The 19,296-nt window shown below is 29.4% G+C and overlaps 2 protein-coding genes across 4 annotated transcripts; one reads left to right on the top strand and one right to left on the bottom strand.

Annotated features, from left to right (window-relative positions):
- Window positions 1-476: 476 nt before the first annotated feature.
- Window positions 477-9,387, bottom strand: LOC134834065 (rho GTPase-activating protein 190). 3 transcript variants are annotated; one of them, XM_063848594.1, is made up of 11 exons: window positions 9,199-9,387; window positions 7,502-8,792; window positions 5,674-6,350; window positions 4,253-5,053; window positions 3,761-4,189; window positions 3,651-3,695; window positions 3,395-3,564; window positions 2,155-2,703; window positions 1,767-2,085; window positions 990-1,263; window positions 477-931 (listed from the first exon to the last, which is right to left on the bottom strand). In XM_063848594.1, exons 2-11 carry the CDS (start codon window positions 8,776-8,778, stop codon window positions 733-735), a joined length of 4,740 nt encoding a protein of 1,579 aa, XP_063704664.1. In that variant the 5' UTR covers window positions 8,779-8,792; window positions 9,199-9,387; the 3' UTR covers window positions 477-732. The 3 variants fall into 3 exon arrangements, with proteins under 3 accessions (XP_063704664.1, XP_063704665.1, XP_063704666.1); XM_063848595.1 differs by having other exon boundaries at window positions 7,502-8,789; XM_063848596.1 differs by lacking the exon at window positions 3,651-3,695.
- A 911-nt stretch (window positions 9,388-10,298) lies between these two features.
- On the top strand, window positions 10,299-18,595 carry LOC134833036 (breast carcinoma-amplified sequence 3 homolog). Its single transcript, XM_063847191.1, has 7 exons — window positions 10,299-10,725; window positions 12,208-13,010; window positions 13,539-14,498; window positions 15,097-15,374; window positions 15,447-15,600; window positions 15,907-16,065; window positions 16,681-18,595. Exons 2-7 carry the CDS (start codon window positions 12,215-12,217, stop codon window positions 18,087-18,089), a joined length of 3,756 nt encoding a protein of 1,251 aa, XP_063703261.1. The 5' UTR covers window positions 10,299-10,725; window positions 12,208-12,214; the 3' UTR covers window positions 18,090-18,595.
- The last annotated feature ends 701 nt before the right edge of the window (window positions 18,596-19,296 follow it).

Below are 19,296 nucleotides of genomic sequence, written 5' to 3'. Positions count from 1 at the left end.
AATTAAAAATAAAATACTTTTTTGGGTTGAGTAGAATTTTAAGAGATTCAAAAAAAAATAATTAAAAATATTTTTTTTATAAATATCAAAAAAAATTAACTTGGAATGTATTTTGCGTTGGTAAAAAAATCTCACAATTTTTTTTTAATATTTTTTTTATGAGATACGTTATGCCACATTTATTTTTATTTTATTACATTTATATGAACTGGAAGAAATGCTCCCATTTATATATTTGTATTATTTTTATTTTATTTTATTTTATTACATTAAACAAAATATACGACGATCGTTCAATGCAATTATTTTAATTTTTATGAAGCTGACTGATATCTAAGTTTAAAAAGCTGTTCATTTTTCTACCAATTATTATTTTTTTTCGTAGTCTTTGAAAATTCTTTGATTTGGTTTCTTTTTTTTTTAAATACGAACTTTACAAAAATAGACACATAAATTTTGTTTTTACTTTTTTTGATAATTTTTTTTTTCATTCAATACAAGTAAGCGCATTTAACTTGTTTTAAAGCAGCAAATCTATATATATTTTACATTTATAAGTTTTTATATATTTTTTTTTAGGTTTTAGTTTGTAAATGATACAAAAAAGTGTTTGTGCCAAAAACAAAACTAAACTTAACGAACAATCTCCTTCAGTGTGAGTGTTTTTTTTGTGTGATGGAACGTAGACTTGTCAGATATTTAACATCTATGTGAGAATTAAGTATATGCGTCTCAGACCATCACAAAAGCTTCCTTATTACAAAAAAGGAAGGGATATTGATCGATCATCGTTTGGCAGATATCCTCCAAATACGGTCTCATCGACTCAAAGCGCATCATATCGGTGAATTCAATGGGCAACAAGGTAGGCCACCAACAAATTGCCAAATTTTTGCTGTCCATTGAGTTGAGTTTGGAGTTTTCGGAGACCCTAAAACACGAAAAAAAATAATTTTTTGATTTTTAAGATGAAATTTTGCAAAACATACCTCACGAAATGCTGAAAAATGAACTTCAATATGGCAAAATTAGCTGCAGGTAATCTGCTGAGGAGTCCTCGCAACGCTATGAGTCGACAACTACGATCCGCTTTCACTTCCATATTCATATTCGATATGGAGCTACGTGTTCCGGCAATTTCTTCGAGTTCTGCCATTAGTTCAGGCTCGAATAACGGAGGAAGTCGCTTCGAGAAGAAATCTTTTAGAGCTGTCGCTACTGCATTAACTGGGATATCAAGTTTTTCGATGTCTGTGTCTTCGCCTAAAATTTAAAAAAAAAATTATTTTAATTTTTTTCATATAAAAAATAATTTTTTTAAATTTTTTCATATAAAAAAATATTTTTTTTAAATTTTTTGATATAAAAAATATTTTAATTTTTTCATAAAACAATTTTTTTTAAATTTTTTGATAAAAAATTATTTTAAATTAAAAAAAAATTTTTTTAAATTTTTTTCATATAAAAAATAATTTTTTTTAAATTTTTTCATATAAAAAAATATTTTTTTTAAATTTTTTGATATAAAAAATATTTTAATTTTTTCATAAAAAAATTTTTTTAAAATTTTTTCATATAAAAAAAATTTTTTTTAAATTTTTTCATATAAAAAAATAATTTTTTTTAAATTTTTTTATAAAAGAAAATTATTTTTTTTTTTAATTTTTACATGAAAAAATTTTTTACATGAAAATTTTATGAATTTTACATGAAAAAATTATTTTTTTTAAATTTTTTCATAGAAAAAAAATAATAAAAAATTTTACCTGAATCAAATTGATGATATAAAAGTTCGACATGCGCTCGATTGCCGGGCACACGATAAATGCCTTCCGAATCGAGCCCGGCTTTTTCGATGAATTGAACACAACGTTCGAGGAAAAGTGGTATCATGTTGTCACTTTGTTTGAAAGACGCGAAAGTAGCAGCTGCTGTTTTGGCAGGCGGTAATTTGCCCGCTTTTGCTGTCTTCTTCTTCGCCTTCGAATCACTACTGTCCTTAAACCAATTTTTCTTCTCCTTTTGACTAGATAATAATTTTTCGCGTTCATTGTCCTTTGATCCCAGTTTTGGAATGACGCCAAACTGCAATTGACGTACAAAAAAAAATCAATTAATCGACAAAATCTCACATGAAAAATGACAATTTCTTACCATTGGCGAACTCGGTGACGCAATAACACTTGGCTCTTCTTCGTACAGCTGTTTATCTTGATCGTTCATGTCGTTTCGCAGCTTTTGGTACATATGGTCCGAAATGACGGGAGGTTGAACGGGCACAGCAATTCGCTTTTTCCTTACCCGCTTGTGTGTTGCGGGCTTTCGATTGACTTTTGAGAACAAATCGCCGGGTTTTCGACGCTCCAAGGAACTTGAATCGCTTTCCGAGTCAGACATTTGTTTGGATTGCTCCTTTTCGCGACGATAACGGATCTTTAGTTTGCTCTGAGTATCATGCCCGGGCGGATAGGGGTGTTGTTGCATATTTGGCTCGTTGAATGCTTCGTTAATTTGTTCGTAATGGACTTCCTCGTAGTCTTCGGAATCGTTTTCAGCTGCTGCCAGTGGTGCACTTTCCAACGATTGCGTCTTTTTGCCTAATCGATGTCGTTTTTCCTTATCTACGGTCGACTCGCCGATGTTCATGCGAGCAATCGCTTCGTTTACGATGGCGAAACTCTTGAGATTCAGTTTGCCGGGTTGCTAAAATATAAAAAAAAATTTTGATAAACTTTAATAATTTCATAAAAAAATTAAATTACAATTTTTCAAGTTTTCATCTTTTAAAATAATTCACAAAAAAAATAAAAAATAAATAAAAGCAAAAAAAATCAAAATAAAAAATCGAACTAAAAATTATAAAACAAGAGATAATTTCATAAAAAATTTGATAGTTGAAAAAAAAATTTAAAAATATAGATACAATTTATACAAAAATTTTTATCAAAAAAAAAAAAAATGTTAAAAAATATTAATAAAAAAAATTGGAACTAAAAAACATAAAATAAGAAATTAAAAAAAAAACAAAAAATATTGAGTGAGAAAAAAAATAAAAAGTAGTGAAAAAATGATAGATTGATGATTTTTGGATAAATTGATTTTTTTTTACATTGTGATATTTTTGTATTTAAGGATAAGTTCAAAGTTTTTCATTCACTTGTTTTATACTTTTTAGTTCGTTTATTTTTAATTTTTATTTTCTTTATATTTTTTTTAATTTTTTTTTAATTTTTAAAATTTTTTTTAAGTATATTTTTTAAAAAATATTTTTTTTTAAATACTTTTTTTAAGTATTTTTTTTAAATATTTTTTAAAATATTTTTTTTTAATATTTTTTTAAATATTTTTTTTTAATTTTTTTTATTTTTTTCAGATTTTTGGTTCAAAAACTTACTTTCAACGTTTGGCTCGGTCCTTTTGGTCGAATTTTCTTCGCTAAAGCTTCATTTGTTGGGCGTCGAGGTTGCGTTGTGAAAGCTCGATGTGAACCTCCTCTATTTCCCCAACGATCATCGATTTCAGCCTGTTGATTCTTCTGAATGAGAAAACTGTCATCTAACCAACCTAAAATTCAACAAAATCGAAGGTAAGTATTTTTTCAAAAATTTAAAGAAAATTTAGAGAAAAAAAAAGTTTGTTAGTAAATTAACCTGAATCGTATGTGTTAAGAGACTCTTTCGATCCACTAACGTCAGCTGCATGCGTAAATTCACAAATTTTGTTAGAATTTTATTAAATTTTAAACAAAAAAGTCACTTACAATTGATTTCTTCTAAGCTGGATTGGGATGCACCTTCCTTCAATTGTCGCAAGATGCTGGAGGGAGTTAATAAATGATCTGGAGGCGCCGGTTCTGGCGGCGTATTCGGCGGAGAATACATCTGAAAGCCCTTATGGAGACTCGAATCCTTGTCTAAGTCACTGTTATCGTAGAGATTATACATGTTCGGGTACATCGACGAGTCGCCATTCGGATTTTGACTTCGGTCGAATTGTTGTCTGAAGGAACCGTTTGTTAGATAACTTTCGAAGCGCGGCGGCGGCGCAGGAGCTTGCGGATGATGATGTACGGAATGTTCCATCGTACCTTCGCCTGAATCGATGGTCAATGGCTCTTCTAGTTGGAATGCATGTTCAATTTCGGGCTTTTTGTCCCATACTTCTTTGAGGAATGGTGCGTAAGATGCAACTAAAAATATGAAAAAAAATTAAAAAATCGATTTTTTTTGTAAAATTAATGAAAAATTCTTACATTTGAATTGATTTTCTTCATCAGAAGCTGTTGCAAAGTGCGCTCGTAACTTATCCGCCAAAGAATTTCCTTCCGTAATGAGAATTTGACACAATTCACTGTTGAAAAAGCTCGTTACGCCTCCCGGTTCTGTCAAAGCCACCATTTGCATCGGTAAATTTGGAATGTTCATCGAGAATGCATTGAGTGTCGCAAGTGAAGCCTTCCGTTTTGTCGAATACAACAAAATAAACCCATGAATCAGTTCATCTCTGAACGAATTTGCTCCGTGATACGAGGACAAAATCACTTCAACCCGTCGTTTCGAGTCGCCCAAGAACAATTCGAACGTTATATGACGATCATCTGCCGACACGCAAGACGGCTCCGACATCAACGAGCTAATTATCGTCTCCACGTTGTACGGATCTCCGCAAAACATCGACAAAATTATCCGAATATCGGGTTGTTCGCCCGCATAACTGTCTCGAAGCTTCATTTCGTCATCCGGAATTATCTCGATCATGCTGTTAAGGATACTTTCGACGAATTTTTGCTCGTTTTGTTGCGTCATGGAAATTGTAAAGTCATTTCCGTCGATGTATAAACAACCAAGTCGCTCGGCAAGTTGCTGCGCTTCGTCTCGTAACGAATTGAGTTCGTTCAAGTCAACTTCGTCGGCAGTTGTGTCAATGTCGTTCACTAAAATGATGTGCAAGTTGTCGATGTCGTTCTTGAATTCGATATTGTTGAAAATTTGCTTGTCCAGGACTTCGTTCACGTAGCGGAAGGATGTTCGGTTCGAAAATGAACAAATTACGCCTGAAAAATAAAAAAAAAAATTAATTTAAAAAATTTAATTTTTAGAATTAAAAAAATAAAAAAAAATAAAAAAAAAAAAAATAAAAAATTATTTTTAATTTAAAAAAAATTAATTTTTTTTTAAAAAATTATTTAATTTTTTCTTTTTTCAAAAGTTTCTGAATTTTATACTTCTTAGAATAAAAAAAATAATTAAATTATTTAAAATATTTTTTTTTCAATGAAAATCGTAAAATATTTTTTTTACGAAATTTAATTATTTTAAATTAAAATAAAAATAAAAAAAAAATTATTTAAATTTTTTTTTAATGAAAATCGTAAAATAATTTTTTTTAATGAAAAATTAAAATTATTTAAAAATTATTTAAAATTTCAAAAATTCAAAAAAATTCTTGAAAAAAAAGAAAATTTAATTATTCAAAATTGAATTTTAAAATTAAAAAAAAATTTTGATCATTTTTTTTTTCAATTTTAGAAAAAAAATAAATAAAATAAATAAAAACTTCAATTATAAAAATATGAAAAAAAATTTCTATTGAATTTTCAACTTTTTAAATAGAACAATATATGAAAAGTTGGAAAATAATTTTTTTTAATTAGAAAAATCAACAATTTCTCACCTTTCGAATGAAATTCATACGCAAACGAGTAATCATTCTCGCGATTTATCGTCTCGATATTCAGCGTGTACGCACACCCATCGACGACATATTCGCCATTGTCATTACACGTATTATGAATTTTGCTAATTAACTCGCTCGAAGCATAATCCAATCCAATTATAACTAAATTCAGTTGCATTTGGCCGTCTTTTTGCTGAAAACGATTATGCGGTGCCAGTCGTTGGTTATTCGAACCGATAATCCTCTCAATTAACGCATCAATGCAATTCGGAAAGGCCGGGCAATGTTCCCTAATCGGGCAATGCACGAAGCCCAAATGCTGAAAAAGCATCAATTTTCGATCCTGTTCCAAGCGATCGAGTAATTTGTAGCGCAAATCCTCCTGCAAGACATCCGTGATCTCTTTGATGTCATTTTGCGTAATTGTTCCGGACGGCTCGATGCTTTTGAAGTGATAGAAGAGATCGGCGTGCTCCAAGAGGAGTTCTTGGAAGTTGTGCTTTGCCGTCTCGATGATTTCTCGTTGATGGTTGTCGTAAATTTGTTGGCAATCGTGCTCGCTGAGGGCTTCGAAGCATTCGCGACCCATGAAAAGGACACGAACTTCGGAGAGTTGTTTGCCGGGAGTGACGTAACCTGTTTCCTCGAGGAGTTTTTTGAATTGTTTCTTCCATCTGAAAATTTTTTGAAGAGAAAAAATTCATTAGAATTAAATTTTAATTAAAAAGTGTCAAAAATTTAACTGAAAATTAGTGAAAATGTTAAAATAAAGTTAAAAATTACCTTTTAGGCATCCTTTAATGAGTGAAAGTTAGCAAATGAATGAGAAATATTTGTTAGTTATTGTTAGTGAGATGATTTTTTAAGATATGACAAGTGCAATTTTAAAAAAAGATTCATATTAAAAAATTTTTCAAAAATAAAAAAAATTTTTTTTTACTTTTAAAATCAAAAACATACTAAAATTGACTTAAAAACATAAAAATTAATAAAAAAAATTAAATTAAATAAATTTAAAAAAAAATTAAATTTTGAAAATTAAAAAAATTTAAAAGATTTTTGGTTGAATTCGGATACAAATTGATACAAAAAGTTGAAAAATTTGTAGATTTGAATTTTTGAAAAAATATTTTAAAAAATTATTTTTTAAATATATTGGATTCTTGTTTTTGTTTAAAATCGCAAAAAATTTAAAATTTAATATTAAAAATTTTTTTTTTTAATTTTGGATAAAATTTTAGATCATTCAAAATTTTTTTTATTTTTTTTTTTTGATTTTTTTTTTGTTTTATAAATCGCAAAAAATTTAAAATTTAATAAAAAAAAAAATTTTTTTAAGATTTTTTTCAGTTTTGAATAAAAATTGACACAAAAAGTTATAAAATTTGTAGATTAAAATTTTTAAAAAAATATTATTTATTTTTTTTTTTATTTTTTTGATTTTTTATTTTTTTTTTTTGTTTTAAATCGCAAAAAATTAAAAATTTAATAAAAAAAATTTTTTTAAGATTTTTTTCAATTTTGAATAAAAATATAAAAATTTAAAAAATTTGTAGATTAAAATTTTTCAAAAAAAATATTATTTAAAAAACAATTTGTTAAATTAAAAAAAATTAAATTAAATTAAATTTTTTTGAAAATTTTGTATCTAATTTCAACTAAAAAAAATGATAAAAACAAAAAATAAAATTATTTTTTTTTAAATAATTTTTTTATGATTTTTAAATATTTTTTCTTGAAATTTTCGAAAAAAATTGAAGAAATCCGAAACACTTTTTAAAATATCACTTGAATAACTTTGAATTCAAAATTTTAAGATACTCACTCTAATCGTTTTTGTTCCCGTTGCAGCATATTGATATGATTCTTGAACACCGTTTCCGCCTCCTCCGTTTGCAAGACATCAAACGGTATCCTGCCATCATTTTCCTCGTCATCACTCAAGTCCGCCCACGACAAATTCTCATTTTCAAAGAAAAACTGATCAAAATCCATGTTATTGCGGAGCCAATGCAACACCGCATTCCATTCCGTATCCGTATCAACGACACTCGACTTCAAATCCGGGATAATTTCTTGCAGGATATTCGCAAAAGTATCCAAATAATTCTGCAACTTCCGGATGGAATGTTCTTCGCGCAACTTTTTGATGTGCCGTCGAAAAATCCGTTGTCCCGCTTCCTGCCCAAAAAGCTCCAAGAAATCCTGCCATTCTTTGTACGCCATGAGTTTCTTGTTTGACGAGGACCAAATTGTGCGGTAATCGGTAATTTGACTTTTAATTAGCATCGTCACGTATTCCGTGCGACTATCGAGCAGTTCTTTACGAACCCGGGCTGCTTCCCCGTACGAGAGGATTTTCGAGCGATTTTTGCATTTGTCGACGAGTTGTGCGAGCATAATGAATGCCAAGTCGACATTGATGGCTTCATGCGCTGACGTTTCGATCATTACGACGGAATTTTTGTATTCCTTGCGTTGACACAATTTTTCAGCCTCACGGATGTACATTTCATTGGCATCGTCATTTTTGGTGGTCACAAGCACGACGGGTTTTTTCGTCTTGAGTAAATTCATGATGATGTTGTGCACATACTCGACTTGTCGCTCAACGGAGCGATTCGGCACAATTGAGACGTCAAAAACGCAAATAAAGCCGTCGATCGTGAGACGTCCGTCGGGCAAAACAACTTGCTCGTACTCCCGTTCGATACCCAGCTGGTTTTTGCAAATGTACATCAACTTTTCCGCCGACTGAATTCGCGTCGCGGCACATCGCTTGTAATAAGGTTCCATTTTGCCGACCTTAAAGGGTTGAAAAGTCGCATCATCCACAAATTCGGTCTGCTCGATAATCTGAAATTGGTATTCGACACCCTCCTCGGAGACTTTTTTCACGTCGCCCCAGTACAGGAAGTGATCGTTGTTGACGACGCGCCCACTGAAATCCGATTGCGACAACACGGAGATGTGATCGATGAAGTAGTCGTCGGTCCGATCGCGCACAAAGCGGTTGATGAGACACGATTTGCCGACGCCAAGCTGCCCTTTTTCCTTTTCCACGCCGGAAAGTCCCACGACGGAGACGTTAATTTGCTTCATAGCTTCGGCTGCTGCTGCAACAAAAAAATACACACACTTGTTTAAATGATATGCGCAGTAAATAGATGACGAGAAAAAGCTAGACAACTACTTCGATGAGGATGAGATTGGGTGTGCAACAATTTTACGGTCAAAAACAACCGAAAATCACACTTTTTATCGACGATTCGTTAAATTTCTTATCAGAACTCTCTTTTGTCGGTCTTTCAATTGTTTACAAAAACCTCAAAATCCCGGATTTTTCTAAAATTTCAATTTTTCTTGTGAATTTTAATCATTTTTCTTAAAATTCATCGAAAAACTTGAAATTTTCCATCAAAACCTCAAACAAAAAGCTGAAAATCCGTCAAATCGGTTGTTTTTCTCGCAAATTTTCGGGCGAGCCAACTCAAACGACAGCGAAACGAAAAAAAAACTCACCTCGGCTTTGAAAGATTTTGTTGTGCGTTTGTTTTAGATACTTTTCACTGCAGTTAACTACGTTTCACGACACTCGTACAAAGGCTAATTTACTTATTAACACTAAACGAACGTTGCAAAAGCATTTTTTTGGTAATTAGTTAGTCATTTTTAGGCTCCGACTATTGATCATTTTTTTCCCTTTGTCAGTTTTTGTGTACGTGCACGTGCTGCTGTAGTGTGTGATGTGAATTGGTTTTTGCATTGGGCTTGAAACTTGTTGATGACATACTGGGTTTGTGTTTATTTGGAAATTTTTGTGATTTTTCATGAATTTTTATTGAAAAATCTGAAAAAAATAAATAAAAATTATTAAAATTCAATTTTACATGAAAATTATGAAAAAATAATTTTGAGACGCATGAAAAATAAAAAAAAAACGAAAAAAATTGAAAAAAAATTTTAAAAATTTTTAAAATTTAATTTTTCAAATTAAAAATATGAAAAAAAATATTGATAAAAAAATTTTTTAAAAAATTTTTAAAAATTATTAAAATTATTAAAAAATATTTTTAAGAAAAAAAAAATTTGAAAAATTAAAAAAATTATGAAAAAATAATTTTCTAAAAAAAATTTTAAAAAATTTTATTTTTCACAATTTTTTTTTAAAAATTAATTTTCATATAAAAATGAAAAGTTTTTATTTTTTATGAAAATTATTCAAAAAATTATGAAAAAATATTTTTCTGAAAAAAATTTTAAAAATTATTTTTTAAAATTTTTGAAAATATGTATCTTAAAATAATTCTTAAAATTTTTCATTCTTGTAAAAAATTTATCCTTTTAAAAAAAATTTAAAAAAAATATTTAATTAAATTTTAATTTAAATTAAAAAAAAATTATTAAATTTTATTTTTTTACAAATTTTTTTTTTAAATTCATTGAAAAATAATGTTGAGACGAATGAAATTGATAAATTTTTAGCATTTCCGGTTATAAAGCGCTCTTCCGGAAATGGATTTTTTAATGGCGCTACAGGAAATAAGCGGCGAAAATAAAAATTAATAAAAGTCACGAGCCTCCGCAAGTGAAAATCCAATATTTACGTTACAAACCTCAAAGTAAGACGAAAATAAAAATATCAAAAGTCCGTAAATTAAAGTGAATTTTCGTGAATTTCGCGTGAAAATTGGCAAAAAAGCGTCAATCGTTAGTGTAGGACGTCGCGTAACGGAAAATTATCGAAAAATTCGCAAATTTGTGGCAGAAAGCACGAAAAAAAGTGGTTTCTCCTCTTTTCTCCCACAGAACAAAGAAACTTATCGACGCACAGCTGACAAGTTCTGTTACTTTGTTTTTTTTATTTACGTTTCAATTTTTTTTTGTTGTTGATTGTTGATTCAGTGCATTCGCCAGTTGCTGAGCAGCGAAATTCCAAACGTGAAAAGTGCAGAAAAAATTGCTGAACATTCTCAAGAACTTTGCAATGACCTTTGCATATTTTTGAAATAGAAAAAAAATAGCATAATACATTACTAAATAAACAAAGTAAGTGAAAATGTTTGAGTGTGTTAGTATGTCGACGAATACGAGTGCAATCGGATGTTTTATTTATATTTGTGTTATTATTTTTGTTTTCCAATCTTTTTTTCGTGTTTCGTGTGCTGTTGTTGTCTAAAGTTGTCGTTTTGATGATGAATTTACGTATTACGATTTAGACATTTTGCTTGGTGAACGGCAAAAAGATGACGAATTTTGTGGATTTTGACCTTGGACATGTCTTATCAGATACGTAGTTCGCACTTTGAGGGTGTGTTTTCGTTGAACTTTTGCTTATCTCGCATTTTTTGAGATTGTAAAAATTTTTTAAAGTGAAGTTCAAAGAACTTGAGATTTATTGCTTCTCGTAAAAATTTAAAAAAAATTTTTTTCATTAAAATTTTTATTTTTCTAAATTTTTTAGATTTTTTGAGAATAAAAATTAATTTAAATTGTTAAAAAAATAATTTTTCGAATGATTTTTGATTAAAAAATTTTCAAAAAAATTAAAATTTAATAAATTTAAAAAAAAAATTATTAAAATAGAGTAAAATAAAAAAATTCCTTTAAATTAAAGGAAAAGACAAAAAAATATTTTTTTTTTTTTTAAAAAAAAACGCTTAAAATTTATTTAAAAAAGCATTTTTAAAGTTTTTTTTTATGTTTCTTGAAAAATTTAAAAAAATCAATTTTTTTAATTAAAATTTTTAAAATAAATTTATAAATTTTAAAAAATTAAATTTATAAAATTAATTAAAAAAAATTTATTTTATTTTAGTTTTTTGAGGAAAAAATTGCTTAAAATTTATTTAAAAAGCATTTTTGATTTTTTTATGACTTGAAAAATTTAATAAAAATAAATTTAATAAATTAAAAAATTTAATAATTAAAAAAAAAATTAATAAGAAATTTAGTTTTTAGTAATTTTAGAAATATTTTAAAATTTTTTAATTATATTTTTAAATTAAACAAAAAATAAATTGATAAAAAAAAAAAAAAAATATTTTTTATATTTTTGAAAAATAATTTTTAAAATTAAATATTTTAGAAATTCAAACTCAATTAAAATTTAATTAAAAAAGAACTTAAAATAAAAGAAGATAATTTTTTTTAAATAATTTTTTTAATTAATTAAATTTAATTAATGAATATTTTTAGGATCTTGAGGAAAAAAATTGATCAATAAAATTTAAAATTAATTTTTTTGAACAATTTTTGACCTCAAAAAATAATTTTTTATTCAAAATTAAAAAAATTTTCTTAAAAAATTTAAAAATTAATTTTCTTTCATAAGAAAAATTTCTTCAAAAACAGATCAAAAGTCATCTAAAGATCATTTTCTGATGCAATCCCGTGCAAACCATTCAAAAAATTCATCATTACGACACTTGAGTCAATTAAAATTAAATTTATCTTGTCGTCTGTTTGTCTAAATAATTTTTTGTTTACTTTTTTTTTCTCACCTTTTCTCTCTTTCTCTTCCATTTTTAGCCTCTTGATGATCATGTCTGCCGATATGAAGAGGAACGCGTTGCTTGTGGTGCCGCCGCAGCCCGTGAGTGATCGCACGATCATCGAAAGCGTCACGGATTTCATCTCGGACGTCACGCAATCGAATGCGCACACATCCGACACGAAAACGCAAATTTTGTGGGTCCGTTTCGAAACGTGCAGCCAAATGTCGGATGTCGTAACGGAACACTCTGCGGATGATTTGCTCTCAAATTCGATTCTCTTGATTCTCGGCTACTCAAATGGCATCCAAGTTTGGTCAATTCCGGCAAATGGCGAAGCTGTTGAAGTTCTTTCGTGGCGTCATGGGCTCGTAAAGTGCTTGAAAGTGCTTCCAACGCCGTTAATTGATGCAGCAAAGGAAAAAATTGATCAATATTTCTACAAGAGGCCATTAATTGCGTTATGCGAAGCGGGTTCAAATCCACAATTTCAGTACTTTAGTGTGAATTTTATCTCGTTGAAGGATGGCGATCAAGTGAAAAACATCAAATTCAAGAGTCCCGTTGTTGATATTTTCGCGAATCGTACGTCAGTTGTGTTAACGTTCACGGAAAAAATCGCCGTTTTTGACTTAGTGACGTTGGAAGATCGTTTAACGATCACGACTTGCCAAGTTAGTCCCGGAATAACGCCAAATCCAATAGCTTTGGGAGCTCGTTGGATCGCATATAGCGAAAAATCGATGCATATCGCGAAGAAAAGTGGCGGCGGATACAACGGCGATGGCGAAATCAGTTATACCGCGACGGTACTTAATGCTGCAAAGACATTGGGAAAAAGTAAGTTTTGATTTTTTTCGAGAAAATTTTTAGAAGATGCGGGAAATTTAAAAAAAATATTTATTTGATGAATTTAAAAAAATTAAAATATTTTTCAAAAATAAAAAAAAATTAAATTGAAAATGTTTTTTTAAAAAAGAAAAAATAATAAATTTTATTTTTTTTTTAATATTTAAATTCAAATTGGAATAATTTTTTTTTTTATTTTTTTTTACATTCTTTAATAAAAATATTTTTTTAAAAATAAAAAAAAATTAAATGTAAATTTTTTTATAAAAAAAAAAATTAAAAATGTTATTTTTTTTAGAAAAAATTTAAATTAAAATTTAAAAAAAATATTTTAGAAACTTTCTCAAATTTTTTTATTTAATTTCAAAGAAAAATCCAAATAATTTGAAATTTTTTATTTATTTCACATTTCCCGCATCTTCCTATGGGCAAAAAAGGGTGAAATTTACCTCTAAAGGGATTAATTTCACCCTTTTTTCGCTCACAGAGCATTTTTTTACCTTTTTTTCGTATTTTCAGGCTTGAAAGATCTCGGAGGACAAGTTGCTGCGGGCTTAACAGGCTCGACAACATCCAACATGTCGTTTAATTCGAGCGGAAATCCAAGTGAAAGTGTTCAATATGGCGTCGTTACAGTTCTGGACATCAAAAATCCCATTAAGGAACACAGTCCAGGCAATCCCATCTCCATTAACGGCAGTGATCCGATCGTAGCGCACTTTGTAGCTCACAAAGATCCCATTGTTGCGATGGCTTTTGACTTTTCGGGCATGTTACTCTTCACAGCCGACAAAAAAGGTCACAATTTTCACATTTTTCGGATTTATCCGCATCCCATCAGTTCTGCGCTCGCCGCCGTTCATCATTTGTACACTTTGCATCGCGGCGATACAACCGCCAAAGTACAAGATATCGTTTTTTCGCTCGATTCGCGTTACGTTGCGGTTCTAACGACACGCGGAACAACTCACTTGTTCGCCATTACGCCATATGGAGGCGAAATTGGGCTCCGAACACATTCGCAACATCATGTCGTCAATAAATTGTCACGTTTTCATCGATCGGCAGGGATTCTAATTGCCGAAGGACGTTCCAATAGTCCCGTGAACTTTTCTGAACAGCAATGCGTGCCCTATCATTCGGCTTATGCGAATCCGAGACTTCCGCCATACACGTGCCCGACATTTTTGCTTCCGTTGGCGCAAATTAGGCAACCGAGTGCAGTTGCGACGACGGGAAGCGGTTCGACTTCGGCCAAAGCAACGGGAACGAGACAACGAAATTACTCGGCGAGCGAATTGGATGGAAGTCATTTGAAAGTTGCGGCGATTTTCGGGAAGGATCGCAGTTATTTGCTGAACAATATTCCCCAAATTACGGGAAATATGACGAAAAAACGCAAAGTAGCGGATTCGTTGTTCATTATGACGAGCATGGGGCAATTAGTGCAATACGATATCGATACGAAACCAGCTTCGAGTAAGTTTTTTTTTCTAAATTTAATTTTTTTAATGAAATCGAAAAAATTCTCCTTTTTTTAATCTAAAATTGAGAAATAAAAATATTTACAAAATCGTAAAATAAATAATTAAGATTATTATTTTCATTTAAAAATTTTATCATCATCATAAAAATTTTTAATTTTTTTTTGCAATTTTTTTTTTCAATTTTAAATTTACTTCTTATAATTAAAATTTTCATGTTTAAAAATTTCAGCAATAAAAAAAATTTTTTTTTTAATTTTTTAAATTTTTTTAAAGTTTTCTTTTTAATATATATTTTTTTAATTTGACAAAAAAATCTTAATCATCAATTCATAAATTTTTTTCACAATTTTAATTTTTTTTTAAACTTTTAAAATTTTTTAATTTTTGTATTAAAAATTATTTAAAAAATTTTTTTTTTAACTTTATAAATTTTGTTTCATCAATTTAATTTTTTTTTATATTTTTTTTTTAATTTTTTTTTAATTTTCTAATTTTTTTTAATTTAATTTAAAATTTTACTTTAAGTCACTTTAAGCAAAACTATCAAATTTTTCATTTTTCAAAAAATTTAATGAAAAATTTAATTTCAGACGTTCCCAAAGAGAAAATTTCCGATGAAACCCCGTTCGAGCTCCAAGTCGAGGCAAAAGCTCAATGGACTTTGTTGCGCAATGAAAGTTTCCCGGATGTCGTTCCGCCATTACCTTCGAGCAACCCGTTATTGAATGACTTTGAGAAGCTCAATCGCAGCTCACAAATTGACGAAAACGACGACAACAAAGGCGACAAATGGCTTTCTCAAGTAGAAATTATCACGCATTCGGGACCTCATCGACGTCTTTGGATGGGACCTCAATTTCAATTCAAGGTAAAATTGTTTTTTTTTTATCAAAAATATCAAAAATAAAAAAAAATAAATTAAATTAAAAAAATTTTTTAGACATATTCCATTCCAAGCGGAGGATCTCTTTCTGGCTTGGATGAACATTCAATTGAAATCGGTACACCGCCAATTCCGACAGGCAAGACGAACAGATCGAACTCCATTAACATGCCGATACCCGGAAAATCGCTCAGTATTGAATCGGGTTCAAGTAAGTTTAATTTTTTTACTTTTCAATTTTTTTTTTCAATAATTTTAATTTTTTTTTATTCATTTAATTTTTTTCTTTTTTTGATAATTTAAATTTTTTTTTTTAATAATTTAATTTTTTTTTAATAATTTAATTTTTTTTTTAAATTTAAAATATTTTTTAATAATTTTTTTTTTTATTAATTTTAAACTTTTTTTTTATAATTTTAAATTTTTTTTAAATACCTAATTTCAAAAATTTTTTTTTAAATTTTATTTTTTTTTATAATTTCAAATTATTTAAATTTTTTTTTAAAATGAATTTCAGGCAGCACAGAGCAAAGTCCCCGTATGAGTGACGCATTTACCTTGGAACATCACGAATCTGGCGGCGATTATCCTCATTTCGTGCAAGGCGAGACACAAATTAAGGAAGACTTAGCAGATGCCATGCGAGAATCTCCTGCGGTTTCTCATGATATTCCGGGTAAATATAATTTTTTCTTCAATTTTTGCCTTTTTCTGTAAAACGATGCATAGAAAAGTCCCAAAATTGTGAGTTTTTTTGTTTGAGTTGTACTATAATGGACTTTTTTATTCATCGCAAGCTAAAAATTCAAAGAAATAATCGTTCAACGTCGTTGAAATGCAAAATTTCATGCAAATTCGCTTGATTTTTGATCATTTTTCATGATATTTGTGTGAAATTTCTTTATTATTTCGAAAAAAAATTTGGAAAAGTACAATAAGTAACTGCCATCGCCCCACGTTTCGTTACGTATTGTACTTCGCTGTTGAGACTTTCGACTGTAGAAAGAGTGAAAGCCATAGGCAAATCAAAATTTTTTTATGTATAGCAAAAATACCATGTTTTAGTTGTTTTTTTGTATCATAAAGCACACATTTTTTTGCCTCATGGTATTCCATTCGATTTTTTTTGCACACTTTTTGTTCCTTTTTTTTAATAAATTTTTATTGTTAGTTAATTTTTTTCACTAATTTTTTTTTTAATCTTTCGCTAACAAAAAAAAAAGTAAAAAATAGCTAAAGAAGCTTCCATTAAAGTTTGCCTATGGCTTTTTTCTTTTTCTCATCGTCACAGGAGGAGGAGGAGAGTCGTCGTCGACAAGCTCGTCATGCTACGGCTCAACGCAGAATTTGGCGACATTTCGAGCAACGCAACTGAAAATCGTCAATCCACTTGGCACGGTGACAACGATAAACGACGACTTTACGTTTGCCAACACGAGTACGTCGGCGAGTCAGCATGCCCACGAAAACTGCGACGAGACACTTTTTCGACCCTTCGTAACGGTAATCAATGATAACAACAACGCGGGATCGCCTCCGATGGAAAATCCGCCTGCGACGAAGGAACGAAACACCAACATTTTGCAAAATGCGAAGCTAATTGTACCGATTTACAATGAAAATGTGCCCAAAACGAAGACGACCGGCAATAAAAACAACAAAAAAGCGGAGGGAAAGAAGCAAATTGTGAAGGAAACGAAAGAAAAACCCAAATTACCGAAGGAACCTGAAGAAAAGCCCGTGGAAAAGCCAAAACCGAGCGAAATATCGAAAGAAACGAAGGCCAGTAGTACCAATAATAAGAAAGAAAAGTCGAAAAAACGCACGGAACTGTTCGAGGAAGTAATTGATCACTCATCCAAACCTCTTTTCAAGCAACCAGAAGAATTTTTCAGCAAAAAACCTGAAGTTAAATCAAAAATTGAAGAGATTGTTGAACAAAAAATCGAAGAATTTTTACCTGAACCTGAAATTGAGCCCGAAATCGAAGTAGAAATCGAGCCCCTGGAAGAAGATGAAGAAAAAAGTACTGAAATACTGCTCGATACAAAATCAGATTCAATTGAAGACATCGCCCCAATCGACACAATTACCGATAAATTCTCGTTAGACTTGAAATTTCCATCTCTCGAACCCCTCGACCCATTAGAGAACTTCGTTGACTCCTTCGAAAAGTCCCAAAATGACTTGCCTGACGAGCCCGAGGAGAAATTCGAGGAACCGCCGGGCGTTTGGAGCAATTTTAACAACAAAAAACTCATTTTCGCAATGTGTTCAAGTCTCAAAGAAGACACGGACAAACAAGAAATCGTCACGGAGCCGCACGAAAGTCAAGATTCCGACTATAAAAGTCTCGAAACGGAAGAAAGTCCCAAAATAACAGAATTAGTTGACGTCAATGATGATGTTTCGCCACGTTCTACTGACGATACCACGTCATCCGGCTCCGATGACAATACGGAGGAAAATTCTGCAGTGTTGAGTGATCGGGCGATCAAGCAAAATGAAGAAGATGACGAAGAACTAAGACCGCTGATCAAAAATAGCGTTAAAAGTGACGATTCGAAGAACGATGACACGCCATCGACGGATTTGTCGTGCATCGTGAACGAGGTCAGTAGCGTTCAAAATACGCCGACGCACGTTTCGAGTAACAATAACAACAATAACAAGAGAAAATCCCGAAAAAAGCGCAGATAAAGCGTTTTTTGTTTGTATTTTTTTTTTTGGACGACGGTGTTGATTGATGATTGTATTTATAAAAAAAAAAATTGTGAAAATCTCTCAATGAGAGAAAAAAAAATATTTATAAAAAAAAATTAAAAAAAAAATTGCAAAAGCTTCTTTTGAGCAAAAGAGCAGCTTTGAAAAAAAATTAACGAAATTATTTTAAATTATTGTAGATTTAAGTAAATAAAAAAGTTAAACAGACTGGATCAAGGATAAGACTAGAAGAAGGGATAAAATTTATTCCATGCACTGAAAAAATTTTTAAAAAAGGAATGAAAGTCAAAATTAGTCGAAAAATTTAAAAATTGCCATTTCAGGCCAAAAACTGCTTTCATTTTTTCGTCCAAATGTTTCTATCAAAAAAAAAACTGCCTCCTACCTTGATTTTAACTCGATTTCTGCTGCATAAAAAAATATTTATATTTATCTTTTATTAAAAAAAAAAGCTGCAAAGCTCGAATTTTTTTATTATCATTATTATTGCTTTAAAAAAATGGAACAAAAAGTATATAAAAAAAAGACTTAAAAAATGAAGAAAATTGTAAAAAAAGATATTTTATTATTATTATTAATTTATAGGAAGAAAGAAAAAAATCTTCGATTTAATTTAGCTCTTAGAAATTTTTATTCATTGTTTTTTCTGTTAATAAAAAATTATAGTAAGATTAAACGAGATATTAAAAAAAAATAATTTTAGGAAAATAAATAAGAATAATTAAGAAAAGATTTAAAAAATGATTTTTTTTATTTAAAAAAAAAAAAATAATAAGGAATTTTTGCAAAAAATTATGAAAATGATCAAAAAGGTGAAAAAATTTTATTTCAAAAATTAAAAAAAAAAATAATTTATTTAATTTTTTTTCAGTTCCAGGACACAGCCTCATAAATTTGGACAACGGTGACATGAGCTCAGGCAGTTTTGATTCAACCCAAAGTTTCAGCGGGGAATATCCCAATTAAAATGGTTAAAAATGATAATTAAAAATGTTTTCGATTTTTAATTAATTTTTAGAAAATTTTGAAGAATTTAATTCAATTTTAGTTAAAAATTTTAAATTTTTTTTCTTAATTTTTTAAATTTTTTTTTATGAATTTTGAAATTTTTATCAATTTTATAAATTTTACCAAATTTACAATTTTTACAATTTTTTTTATAAATTTTAAATTTTTTGTCAAT

The sequence above is a fragment of the Culicoides brevitarsis genome, chromosome 3 (genome assembly GCF_036172545.1).
Source record: "Culicoides brevitarsis isolate CSIRO-B50_1 chromosome 3, AGI_CSIRO_Cbre_v1, whole genome shotgun sequence".
Taxonomy (NCBI): Eukaryota; Metazoa; Arthropoda; class Insecta; order Diptera; family Ceratopogonidae; genus Culicoides; species Culicoides brevitarsis.
Note: the sequence above shows the minus strand (reverse complement) of the source record. Positions and strands in the feature narration are given on the sequence as shown.

Excerpts from the sequence above, each read along its gene's own strand:
- LOC134834065 (XM_063848594.1), bottom strand. The coding sequence starts at position 8,778 with ATGAAGCAAATTAACGTCTCCGTCGTGGGACTTTCCGGCGTGGAAAAG. Across the intron at positions 1,264-1,766 it reads ATATCATCAATTTGATTCAG|GCGAAGACACAGACATCGAA; the intron begins GTAAAATTTTTT and ends TTTAAATTTTAG. Across the intron at positions 932-989 it reads ATTTTTCAGCATTTCGTGAG|GGTCTCCGAAAACTCCAAAC; the intron begins GTATGTTTTGCA and ends TTCGTGTTTTAG.
- LOC134833036 (XM_063847191.1), top strand. The coding sequence starts at position 12,215 with ATGATCATGTCTGCCGATATGAAGAGGAACGCGTTGCTTGTGGTGCCG. Across the intron at positions 13,011-13,538 it reads TGCAAAGACATTGGGAAAAA|GCTTGAAAGATCTCGGAGGA; the intron begins GTAAGTTTTGAT and ends TCGTATTTTCAG. Across the intron at positions 14,499-15,096 it reads CGATACGAAACCAGCTTCGA|ACGTTCCCAAAGAGAAAATT; the intron begins GTAAGTTTTTTT and ends ATTTAATTTCAG.